Source organism: Protopterus annectens, chromosome 7.part0 (genome assembly GCF_019279795.1).
Source record: "Protopterus annectens isolate FY-2018-M chromosome 7.part0, PAN1.0, whole genome shotgun sequence".
Classification (NCBI taxonomy): Eukaryota; Metazoa; Chordata; order Ceratodontiformes; family Protopteridae; genus Protopterus; species Protopterus annectens.
This window is the reverse complement of record NC_056739.1, coordinates 414,998,591-415,011,969: the sequence shown is the minus strand read 5'-3', so window position 1 is coordinate 415,011,969 and position 13,379 is coordinate 414,998,591. Positions and strand designations below refer to the sequence as shown.

General features: G+C 39.2%; 1 protein-coding gene across 2 annotated transcripts in view; it reads right to left on the bottom strand.

Annotated features, from left to right (window-relative positions):
• Positions 1-13,379, bottom strand: part of PLOD3 (procollagen-lysine,2-oxoglutarate 5-dioxygenase 3) — a gene marked incomplete at its 3' end in the record, with an annotated part of 993,531 nt that overhangs the window by 264,051 nt on the left and 716,101 nt on the right. For both annotated transcript variants that reach the window (XM_044076999.1, XM_044077000.1), the window contains 1 exon segment: positions 3,100-3,241. In XM_044076999.1, coding sequence (XP_043932934.1) covers positions 3,100-3,241 — 142 coding nt within the window.

Here is a 13,379-nt window from a genome sequence, read left to right as displayed (position 1 = left end):
ACATGAGTGCAATCTATGGCACTCAGTACCTCAGGGTAGTGTGCTACATGGTAGAAGAGTCACATACTGCTGGCTCTCTCCTCAGGGGTGTTGGGGAAACATAAGTGCTCACTGGGATGTGGTAGCATGGCATCCAGGAAATAGTGGAGTATCCTGGAAGCAGATGCCTGTGAGACCCCTATCATGTCCCCAGTTGGTCTTTGGAAAGTACATGTAGCTAGTATCCCAAGGGCTACACATAACTTTGTTTTCACTGGGATGGGTAACCCTCTGTTGGCTATTGGTCTGAGTTGAGGGCGGCACAGCTCATTGAGTTCTTGTAGTATGTCACTGTCCACCCTGTAGCACTCTACAATCACCAGCTCATGTAGCTCCTGGTAGGTTACCCTGGGCCGGAGCAGTCTTATCCTTCTCAGTCTTGGCCTACTGTCAGCAGCAGCAGCACTGACATCACAATCCAGCACATACAGATGTAGCAGACCTGCAGCAGCCCCTAGCATTCCACTGGTGCAGAGTATGGGCAAAAAATCAGATTGTAGGGTGTATGCATTCTTTATAGTTCTCTGCCCTAGGTACAGCCTATGTGATTGGCTACCTAGGATGCATTCCACCTGCCAAGTGCATCATTAAGGGATTTTAATGCCTAGTTTAAGTACAATAGGGGTCAACAGTAATTACTATATCACTGGCTTTCTCAGACCTTTTTTTTTCTTTTTTATATATAGCCTTTCCTGCTTAGCACTGAGGTGCAGCGTACAAACTTGCGCTGCAAAGATAAACAATGCTTAGCAGTCACTAGACACACCCCCATGGCTGGGCAAGCTCAGCACAGTGGAGCACCATGCAAACACACTCAAACCCACTGAAACATGCGCCCCAAAGGTAAACAAAGCTTAGCAGTTACTTGACACACACTTGACACACATTCCTGCTGAGCACAGTGCCACACGAACAGGTGCCACTGAGCTCCAATGAGTTTACAAAATGCAGACACACCCCCTTTTGATGTCAGCTACCTCTTCTGTGGACACCAACACGGTTCTGTGCTTACACGGATGGGATCTGCAGACACAGACACCCATTTGTGCTATTCAGTAAACCCAGCTCATTTGCATACAGATCCCTGCATAATACCTGGAAACTACACGGTCCTAGGGTTTGCCTCGTTAGCAACCACAGCAGTCTATCACTGTACATACTCCATGCAGGGTCCTATAATGCATTACTGTCACATAATAATAAATCTGGATTTCGACTTTTTTTATTTTTTTTTTCATGAAACCATGTTTGCTCACTGTGGCGTGCCATGCAAACATACCCGGAGTATAAAAAAAAAGTAATTTCATTTAAATTATTTTTCCATACTGTTTTGGACACATGGTGGATAGTTATGTACATACCTGTGTATACTATGCTATTCTGCCACTCTAACTACACTTTTACAGCCCCTGGTGTCAGTTTTACATCCTATACATGGAATTTTTCTGTGCACATTGCAGACACCAACACAGGGTCTGCAGGACTACCTTTCTGCTTGCTACATCATTCTACCACCCTAACTTGCATGCAATTCACCTGCTTATGAGGTAATTTACATGCCACAGACACTTGCGTGCTTGCACGCTTGTGCATGCCCCTCAACAGTGTTTACTGGATCACACATCTGCTTACTTCCGTGTAAGCACTGTGCCTCTATGCCTACGCGGAAAAACAGTCCATGTAGGCTTTATTAAATTCCCCCCCAGAGTTACTCAAAGGCAAGAACAGTTTGCTTCTTAATAAATGTAGTAAAATTAAGTCAAGGATAGCAATGCTCCTTTCTGGAAAGCTGAGACAGAGATTTGGAGTTTTTTTGTACCTCTGTTTAAAGAAGAACTGAAGGAGGGGGATGCACATACTATTTCAGATCAGAAATGGGGTTAAAATGGGATTTTCAGAATTGCAGGAATCACATATTAAATAAAAAATATAAAATTATTACTAAAGAACCATATAAAAGGTAAGCATTCAGTATTGTTGACCACTTTTCAGCCAACATTCCATCAAGAACTACCACAGCTAATCATGCTTTTTTAAAACTCCTTTTGAAAGATGACATATTCATTTTGCTGGAAAAAGAAGCTCAGGTAGAATTACGTACAACTAAGTAGATGGAATCTAACGTTTCTTAAATTTCAGCTTTCAAACAAATTATGCCGTTTTATTTTTGCAGTTTAAGATGCTCCTCCCCAAAGCTTAGAATTTTACCCTTTTTTTCAGATGGGAGAACAGAGTGCATCCGCCAAACAGGCAAACCTACATGGTACACAAAAATGGCAATGCTGGCATGAGTCTATTTAGGGTTTATATATTTTGACTTCATCAGTTCTCATTTGTAAACGCTTTCCTGTCATATTCCAGACATACGTTGCTTCACTCATAAAAGGATTATAGGTTACTGCTTTGAATTTCTGTAACAGAACTGTACAGCACATATGGTAGAGGGTGTAAAAGGAGCTATTTACTCTTTAAAATTTATGCTGAAAAAAAGGTATACGATCATACAAAATAAAAAAAAAAGAAAACATTGGAAGAGCACTGCTGGATTGTTCCAGGGTAACAGAAATGACAGAGGAAACTAGAATTCAACTACTTTATTAAAAAAATTGTTTGGTGATGTGCTTTCACAGGTATCTTCCTAACAGCAAATATAATGCTTTATTAGAAAGTGAATACCCTAAGTCAACACAGAGGCCTAATACAAACCTATCAAAACTGTCGGTGGGCTTTTACTAAGTTAATACTGAAGCTACCATCACCTCAGAGGGCAGATGCAATCACTGTGCAACCTAGGTAATGGCCGCACTCTCAGAGGCAGGTTGTCCACAGCAAGACAGTGAAAATGGGTCACTGCTACATCCAATGAATGAAAAGACCCCCCAACTAGCCATGAATAAGAAACACATTTACTAAGGAAAAAGGTAAACTCTACTACTGGAATTTATAGTTGGCCCATTAGTAAAGCAGCAGAAAAATACACATGAGCTATTTATCTGTATGCATTTCAACACAAATTGTAATGTCGCACAAATAAGACAAGGATAAGTAAAAAAAGCTTACCTTATCTCGAACATTTTTGCAGAAGATCATATCTGGATCTCCTCCATTCAGGGTGAACATGTTTTTGTTTTTGAGCTCAGTCCGCAGAGTTTCACCCTTGATTAGGTACACCTCAGTAATATAGGGCACATTCCACACTCCTCTAAGGAAACAAAGCACATATAAAATTAATTCAGACAACATCTTGTCTAAAAAATAAATGTTTACCTTCTGTCTGCTGGAAGCAGAAAGTATATTTGAGTACACTCACCATAACAGTAGATATTCAGTAAAATCACTTTTGCAGTAATATTCATGCCATACTGTAATCAGACACAAGAAACATCTACCGGAGTGGTCAGACTCCCAAATCTCTGTGAGCATTATTGTGTGGGCTGGACCATCCTAGGTGCTTGGATAAAAAGCTTTGCCACAGGAAAAAAAAGTGCAACTAGCCTGTTTTTTTTTCTTCTTTTTTTGCCAGCAAAGAAAGGGGGAAATGCCTTATGAAAGAAAGGGTCCTTTTTATATGTAGTCTTATGTGTATGTATGTCTGTGTGCATGTATGTTTATATATATGTGTGTATATATATATATATATATATATATATATATATATATATATATATATATATATATATATTTATATATATAGATATATATATATATATATATATATATATATATTTATATATAATATATATGCAGTGTCTTCCAAAGAACATTTCTTCAAAATGAATGGTCAGACATTTTAGTCAAATTACATGCTGTCATTTGTGCAGAGTTAGACTTGGTGCAACAACAATGGACGGTGAGGTTTAGGGAGTTTTCCCTTTTCCCCACTGCTGTGTGATCTCTGAGGTGATGGATATCAGTTGATGTGATCTGCAGTAGGGCTTCCCCTTTTCAAAATAAGTTTTTTTTTTTTTAATTTGTATGTAGTTTCAGTTGATGGTGCAGTCAAATTTGTTCAATGCCTTCAGCATCAGGGATTACAACTTTCAGTAACAGGAACATGCTAGGTAAGTAATCACAGGGTCCATAATATGCCTAGCCAAATACACCTTTAAGCACAGAAAGGTAAAAGTTCTTTCAAGGCTTTTCAAGCGTTTAATAGTGCTCACCTCCCAAATCAAGCAGGGCTGTACATGATGACCCTGTTGGTAAATTTCTGTCAACCTATCCAGTCATATAGACTTAAATGCAGCCAAAGCAGTGCTTTGCTTGACCTCTAGTAGTAGCATATTTCAAAGGCTAGGAATACATTTAGCTAGAAACCTATACCTCCAGCAAGTCTTGTTTACTTGTTGGTGAAGACTTAGGTCTTTTATGTGGGTGTTTGTAGAGCGACTGATTTTGCGATGAAACAGAAGGTCAAACAGGACTATGTATTTCGTGGCTCACAGCAAGACACAGGTCACCTCACGGCAACTCATAGGCTACTGATTATAAGGACAGTTGTGCTAGACTAGCTGAGTGGTTGAAGGATTTAAGACCATTAATTTTCTTGTTTAGAAATCTTTGGGACTTTTCCATTTGAGTGATATGCTTGGATTTGTACATTCCAAAGAGGGAATGCATCAATGATGGGTCTAATAATGAAAGAGTACAGTGGAAGGATGATGACTTCGGAACTTTAACATCCCCTTGGAAAATAATTGGGCCAGACAGAAGGAAATACTGACTATGGTGGAAACATGACCAATGTCTCTTATGACTATATCTGCCTGAAGGGGTACCAGTTATAAGATTTTCTGCCAAATGCTACTTGGCTGCACTTTTTTTATTCAGTTTCAGACCAATTTTTAATATAACATGTGCATGTATATTCTGGCTCTTGCTAGAGCAGATTTGTATCAGTGGATAACAATGCTCTGTTTGAAGTCATCAAACCTGGTCAACCGCACTTCTGGGATATTGACTTGGGTGTCTTCAAAATAACAGGAGGGCCTAGAACTGTGGCACCCACTAGTTATAATTTTACACTCATAAAGGGGAACCAGCTATTTTCACAACTTGCTATCTGTTGGACGGCCAATTTGTAATCTGGTAGAAAATGCATGGGTTTATGTTGAACTTATCTGATTTTTCAGTAATACTAGCTTTGGGGACAGTCTTGGTCAGGTTGAGATAAGCAGTGTGGACAGAAGGACCACTTTACACAGCCACTGTCACCTTTCCAAAGAAGTTTACTAGGCTTCTACTACATAAGGTCTAATTGATAACGTATGCACATACAGCTGTAACACTAACTCATGTTGATGTGATCATCAGATGCACATGTACAACTAGTGCAATATCATTCAGTTGTGAAAGAAAACACAATTACTCATGTCTGTGAGTCTAGTGGACAGTGTAGCAACAGTATGTAGTAACAGCAAAGATGCATATCAGCTGATGACAAATTACTAAAAAATTTGCATAGCAGAAATGAACTGCATATTTTTTAATTAATTCCGACATCTAGAACAGGCTGAGTAAGTGGCATACTTCTCAGCTCTACAGATTTTCGCAGAATGCCCAGATTTTTACCTCATATTTTTGGCCCATTTTTCATAAAATTGTGTTTTTCTGGCAAATTAGTGGCAAACCATTAAACACTGAAGTTAGAAAATAAATACAGACATTTGAGTTTCAGATTTCATACCCTTCAGAAAATACATGCTAATGCAAAACCTGTTATTTTATTAACTTTCTAAGTTTGTAAGAGCAATATTTAAAAATTTTCCGTACTTTTGGGCTTTCGTCCCACTTTTATTTATGACTTTGTCCAGATTTCTTGCTCTAAGAGGTTGAGGGGCATGGTAGGTGGTAGAATGCTCAGGTAATACGAGATGTAATGCAAACATGTGAAATGCTGACAGATGTACACCTGATGTAGGCATGCACTTGACAATGGAGTGAAGCTTAAACGTACTGCTGTACTCCACATAGGCAGCCCAGAATGCTGAACAGTACCACTGACAGTGTATTTACAGAAAGTCATGGATTCTGATGAACTAATGGCAACACAAGACAATATCTTTCAAGCTGAACATGCACCAGGAGTAGTGGTCCAACATACAGGTACATTACAAATCAAAACCTAAGCTACTTTTGAGTGTCTCTGGTTTACCTGTATGTTCTGGAGAGAAGCAACAGAAGGATGAGCAGTAAATGTGCTGTAACCACAGTAGTGTGGGACGGAGAGTTGCTAAGTAAATCACTAATACACCATCACTCAACAGATGCTAGGGATCAGCAGAAATACAAACACAAGCTGCCATCTGACACAACCTGGAGTTGAGCAGAGACTCTCTTTAACAGTTGCTAACTGTACGGAGGGTGTAAGTTTGGATGTGGCATGTGACTTAACTAATAGAAAGAACTTTACCTCTCCAGTCAGATGTGTTAGAGAGCTTTAACTAGCAACAACGGTTTTAAATCCCAACATGTGGAGTATACTGGATGGTGAATGACTAACCAGGATTATTACAAAACTATCAGTTTACTTTCTCCAAGTCTTTTGGGGTTCTAATATCATGTCAGGGTACAATTAAAGTTCATGAAATTAGTATTGTTTTAGTCTTTGATGTTAGCCAAAAGTGCTCTTTGCAGTTTCCAGAAATGACTCCTCTTGCAATTCATGCAGAGTTACATGTATTAGCAGCATATCTAAATATGACTGTGAATTCTTTTTTATGAGACCCATTGCTCCTACTACTACTACTGAAACTGTCTAGGTATCTTTCGTCCACTTTGCTCTTGCTTCTGCCTGCAAATCTTGATATTTTATGACTTTGTGTGTCACTCTGTATGTCAGACACTGCAATCAGTAGGTGTTGCAATTGCAGTGATCAATGCTATTTTTGTCTTTTTTTCATGGACTACTATATCTGGTTTTCTTCCCTCTATTTTTTGAATTGTTAGTAACCGGTGATCCCATGTGATGTACACTTCAACATTCTCTATAATGCTTTGCGGTTCACGTTTCCAGTCATTCTCAACTACATCTATATTGTAGTGTTTGCATAATCCCCAATGCAACAATCTTGCCACATTACTGTGCCTTTCATTGTCCGGGCCCTCTGCCATGAGAATATCACACTCAGCAACAAGGTGTGCAACTGTTTCTCTCTTTTTTTTCTTTGACAAAACGTACATTTCTCCATTTTTCTCACATGTTCAAATGACTTTGTAAACCACTGTGTATGTACTCCACTATCCTGAGCTGTCATTCACCTTTCATCCTTTGGTTTCAACTCACCTCTGCTTAACCATTTCTGCAGCAAATCCTGAACAACATGAGGTTGTTCTGGGAGATCCCCATACTGGCCACTATATTTAGGGCTTTTCCACATTTCTTTCCTTTCCATCTGACACTTTTCCTTGTATTCTTTCTTTTATTTCTTTTATTTTTTGACACATTCATTTGCTCTCAGATTTTTTCTACTTCTGGTTTAATTTCCATTCCTGCTTGCCACCTGAATGCTTCTGCTAAACTAATAAGAGAGGTCATCTTAGACTTCCTCTGCTCATGTTTTAAACTATGTTTGGATCTGACAAGGTTAGCAGATATTTTATGCAGTCCCACAATCACAGATCTATACATATAATCAATTTGAAGGAGGCCCACACTTCCTTTATAATGTGGAATATATAATCTTGGTATACGCTGATTTTTCTGTATCACTTGATAAGTGTGAAGCATTTTTCTTGTTTCTCTGTCCATCTGATCCAATACCTTTTGGGGCCAGTCAGTCACACCAAAACTTTTAAGCTAAAACAGGAAGAGCAAATTGATGTACAGCTTGGACTTTATTCGTAGAAGTCAAGGCTGTTTTCAGTGTTAGTTTTAGTCTTCTGAGGTATTCTTTACTGAGTTTTATTCACATTTGTTCATGTTTTATTGCCGATCCTTCATCAATTTCCAAATATTTTGTGCACTCCTTCCATCTTAGATTCCTTTATGACATTCCTGTTCTAGACTGATATGTTCTTGGAACTGCAACTTCCCTGCTTTAAATGCTGCTTTTGTACATTTATCACAACCAAATGCCATTCATATAACATCTGAGAAAGTTTCAACCACTCGCAGTTGTGCTGGCAACTCCTCATCTGATGAACTATACAGTTTTCTGTCATCCACAAAAACGTAGATGAGAAATCATTAAGCAAGGTTGTTTTCTGGGAGACAAATTGTAGTCAAGACCTAATCTGTTAAGTAAACAGCTGAATGGGCTAAGTGCAAGACAAAACAGCAGTGGTGACAAAGAATCACCCTGGAAAATTCCCCTTTGAAATGTTATCCCTGGGATAACAATCTGCCCTTTCTCATGACTTAATTGCAAAGTGGTTTGCCACTGTTGCATGGTCACTGTAATGTAATTGATAAATGTAGGATGTAGCTTATACATCTGTAAGCACTCTTTTATCCATGAATTTGGGATACTGTCAAATGCTTTTTTGTAATCTATCCATGCCATTCTCCATGATGGCTTTATTTAGCAACAAATGATCATTTTTTTTCCATAAGACTTTCTTTTGTTACCATTTCGCTCAACTGCCATGACTGAATTTTCTTCTAAATGACTAAACTCTGTCTGCATCAATTCTAATATACTGTTCGTACATTATAAGAAGGCAAGTTATTGGTCTAGTTTTTAGTATGGCTTAAAGGTTTACTCTTAAGGAAGAGTACTGTTTTTCCCTGTTAACCAGGTTGGTGTTTGTTCAGGATGCACATGAAATTTGTATTACTGGAGGCTAAATCTTTGTACAAAATATTAATACTTTTGGCCAGACATTAGGTACTGCCTCTGGACCCAGGGTTTTTCGCTTAGGAGCTTTTCTTAATTTTGTTTCAATTTCTTTGGTCATTACTTCATCCCATTTCATATCTTGTACATTTGAACTCCTTACTGTTTCTTTTAATATTTCTATCCATTTAGTATCTTTATGTTTCACAGGGTTACCACACATATTTATTCAAAATGTGTCAATTTTTTTTTTTTTGGTACCAATAAAATATATTATTTTTTAATATTGGAACTGGTCATTCAAAATCCCAGAGGTGGTCCCTGGGAATACACACTAGAATATCATGAGTGTTTACGGCAATTAAAGTTAAATGTTAGTCCAGGCTTGACTGATACTATCTCTTTAAATATTGTATTAAAATTAAAAACTGATAACTTATAAATTTGGTCTTAATAATATTTTCATTTGTTCTGACAAACTTCTTTGGGGTGTGTTTGTTGATTATTTTTGTCAGTGATTATGGTTTATTTAACAAGACAGTATTCTAGCTAAGTAATTAACTTGATTACTGTTTTTAACTGCCGGGACATCAATGGACATTGTCACATGAGCAGTTTAAGACTTTATAGAAGTGCTTGTATTTTATCTTTACTTCTGATTAAGTCTTTTTTGGCTGAGAGCACCTAACTGTGACATTAAAAGTTACATTTACCTCCTCTGGTGTTTGGTGTGGTTTTTCTCAGCCTTTTACTTGGTTTCTCATTTGGTGGCATTTCTATTTTTTTTGCTTCGTTTCCCATTTCTCTATAAAACCTTTTATTGGATCATCAATGAATTACTTATGTACAGAAATATAAAAAGTACAAAATATCTTCTAGTTTTTTTTGCTTGTGCTGACATCTTTAATTCATTATTTGCAATACTGTATGACAGATCTTGGTCTGTTCTGATACCGTGTGTTGCTTTTATCATATCTTTCTAAGAGCTGTTACTGATCTGTTCCCTCTTCTATTGTTTTCTCTGTTCAGTGCTTCCATGATGGCATTTTATATATTTTTTTCCTTTCCCCTATTACTCTATATTTTTGCGGTAACACTATCTGGTATTAGTTTAGCTGCACAGTAATGTAGCCTATTTATTTCTGTTACATCCCATGGATTTCTCTTAATAGTCTTGATTACTGTGTTCATCTGTTTTATCAGACTTGTAACATTGTGAGTCTTACTTGCATTCTGTAATCTATTTCTTTCACCAATCTTAGTATGTCTACCCATCCCTATTAAATCAAGCAACTCTTTCTTTTGATCACTTTCTTCTAAACTGAGAGCACATTCATTGCTCTCTGTTTCCTGTGGGCATTCTACAGAAAGTCCCAGAAAATCTTCCTGTGACACATCCTCTAAAGCTGCATCCTGCATCATCCAGTGCTCCTTCATATGGGAACTCATTGGCCTATCACTCCAAAACATTGCCTGTGTCAGTGTCGCCACTGTTTGCTGCTCCTTCCATTGCTGTGCATCTCCAACTAAACTGTTATACCGGCTTCCTACTGAAGACTCCACAGCATCATCATCATCATGTGGCAAGGGATCAGATGCTTCCTGTTCCACCTATTTTTCTTAATTTGGGGACTCATTGTTCCATCATGCTGTGACTTTGCCTGAATTGGATTTATTACATTAAATCCTTCACTTCACAGGTAATCCATAACTTTAGTTTCTACTACTTTAAATTCTCTATTACTAAACTTCTTTTCTTCTTCTTTTGTAGTGTGAATTTTTCCATATCCTGGTGCCTTTGCCTGTATTTCTCTTCAAATATCTTTGGTGCTGCTTTTACTGATTCGTTTTGCTTTCTCCTTTGCATAAATCCCCTTTTTTTTCTTATGTTCATATTTCTTCTGATGTCTCCTGCGTCACTTAATTTGGGAACTCATTGTTTTATTCTGCTGTGACACTACCCGTGTTAAACTTTCTACACTAAATCCTTCACTTTGCCTGTATTCCATAACTTCAGTTTCTAACTTCTACCTTACTAATCTGTTCCACAATCCCCTTTGTGTTCTTATTTTTTGTATTGTGAATTTTTCCATACCTGGGTTCCTTTGCCTGTATTTCTCTTCAAATATCTTTGGAGCTGCTTTTCTGTATTGGTTAGCTTGGCCTTCTCTTTTGCAACATTGCACCATGTCAGACCTCTCTCTTTCCCATGTCCATATTTTTTCATACCTTTCAAAAATCTCTGCCTTTGCCTGTATTTCTCTGAAAATATCTTTGGAGCTCCTTTTTGTATTGATTAGCTTGTCTTTCTCTTTTGCACAAACGTTGTACCATGTTAGATCTCTCTCTTTCCCGTGTCCATATTTTTTTCATAACTTTCACAAATGTCTGGGTTTTGTTCTTTATATTTTCGCACTATTTTTTTCCTTTTCCAGGCAACCCAAAGTTTCTTTGTCTACATACTGCATTTTATGGCCCTCATGGGCCATTTTAAGCCTAGCCAATCTCCCTTTTTGTCCTTGAAATAACCTATCCCATTTGGCTATAGATTGGCCTTACCCATCTTACGGCTAATAATTTTTTATTTGAAGTTTTTGACATTTTTTCTTGTGTGTGTGTGTGTGTGTGTGTGCGCGCGCGTGCGTGTGTGCGCGTGCACATGTTTTCCTTTTTACCCTTCCTATAATCCTTTGCACAGTATAACTCCTTCTAGTTAGAGGAGCCACCATTTTGATTTTCTAGCCCAATTTTCACCCGTCCATGTTGTCCTCAGTAGGGTGCACACTTCAAAGCAAGTTAAAAGTTGGTCTGTGGCAAAAAAAGTACAGTTGTGTAATGTAGATGTTCGAGTGTATTCACTGTTGCAGTCATCACACTTGGGTTATCTGCCTGCAGGTAGCCCTCAGTCGGCCCGAATACCAGAGTCGTGGGATTTCTGCGTCAGATGCTGTCGCCGCTTCCATGATGCCAGGACATCGGGGGTATAAAACATGCAGCCAACGCCATTACATAAGTTTTCTTGCCCCAGATGTCAGGAGCCCCCAAAATAGGAAGCAATTACATGGTGTGGAACACTTCCAGTAAAAAGTAAATACCATAGCCATAAGATATGGCCAAAAAGAGGACAGGTAGAAAGCCTAGAAAAGTTGGGGAGCTGGAGGGAGGGTAACCAGGACTGCAACACTGAATATAATCGAACATCTACATTTAAGGTATGTGTACACAACTGTACTATGTTCTTCATGTTTCACTGTTGCAGTCATCATACTTGGGTTGATTCCCAAAGCTGAGTAAGGGTGGAGGCAGTCAAGAAGTACTAGGGCTGACTAGCAGGCCTTGTAAGACTGCTGTGGCAAATCCAGCTCTGGATTTAGAAAGGACAGGTAAGTGGTAACGTTTGGTGAAGTTGTGTACAGAACTCCAGGTTGCAGCTTCCAGGATGTCCCTGGTAGGGACTCCCTGAGAAATGCTGTAGAAGTTGAGGTAGCCCTAGTGGAATGAGTACTGATCCACTGTGGGGTAGGGTTTCCATGGTGTTTGTAGCAGAAGTGGATGCAGTGTGCTAACCATTTGGAAATGGTTTGCTTTGAAATGGCCTTGCCATCTGTCCCTGTAGCAAAGCTGACTAGCAGCTGTTCAGATTTTCTGAAAGGCTTAGTCCTGTCAAGGGAGAACCTGAGCTGTCTGTGCACGTCCAAGGAGTGCAGGATCCTCTCCTCTTTATTCTAAGAATTAGGGGAAAAAGTTGGTAATTGGATGGATAGGTTTAAAGCTACACTGGATACCACCTTGGGCATAAATGATGGGCTAGTCCTGATGGAGACCCTGTCAGCCTGGAAAATAATGAAGGGTTCCACAGCCATTAGTGCCTGTAGCTCAGACACTCTTCTTGCTGAGGTGATGGCTAGAAGTAAGGCTGTTTTTCAAGAGAGGTATTTTAACTCTGCTGTAGCAGCAGGTTCAAAAGGGGGAAGTGTGAGCTTCTCTAGTACAAAGAAAAGGTCCCAGGCAGGCATGGGAGCTCTCCTCGGGGGTCTTAAATTGTTAGTTCCTTTCAGGAACTGTTTGATCAGAGGGTGAGAAAAGAGAGGCGACTCTGTATTGTAATGAGCTGAGAAGGCCGAGGCATGAATCTTAATTGATGAGAAGGAAAGGCCTTTGTGGAGCAGCTCAGCTAGGTAAGGAGGGAACAGTTGTGCCTTTTCCTACAGACTGGCTCCAAGAATATATCTTTTCCACTTTTCTGAATATGATTTTCTAGTACTAGGCCTTCTGGCCTCAAGGATGATGTCCAGCACCTGTTTGCAGAGGGTTGCTGGTGTTGTGTTCAGGGAAGAAGACAGACTGCAAGGTTCAGTGTTTGCAGCTGAGGATGCAAAATCTGTCCCTCCTGCTGGGACAGCAGGAAGGGGGTCTGATGTAGGTGCCAGGGTGGCACTGCTATCAGACTGTGTAGAAGTGGGTACCAGTGCTGGCATGGCCAATCTGGTGCAATAAGGATTGTCCTTGATCTGTCCTGCTTGATCTTGAGTAGTACTTTTGAGAGGAAGGGCAGAGGGGGGA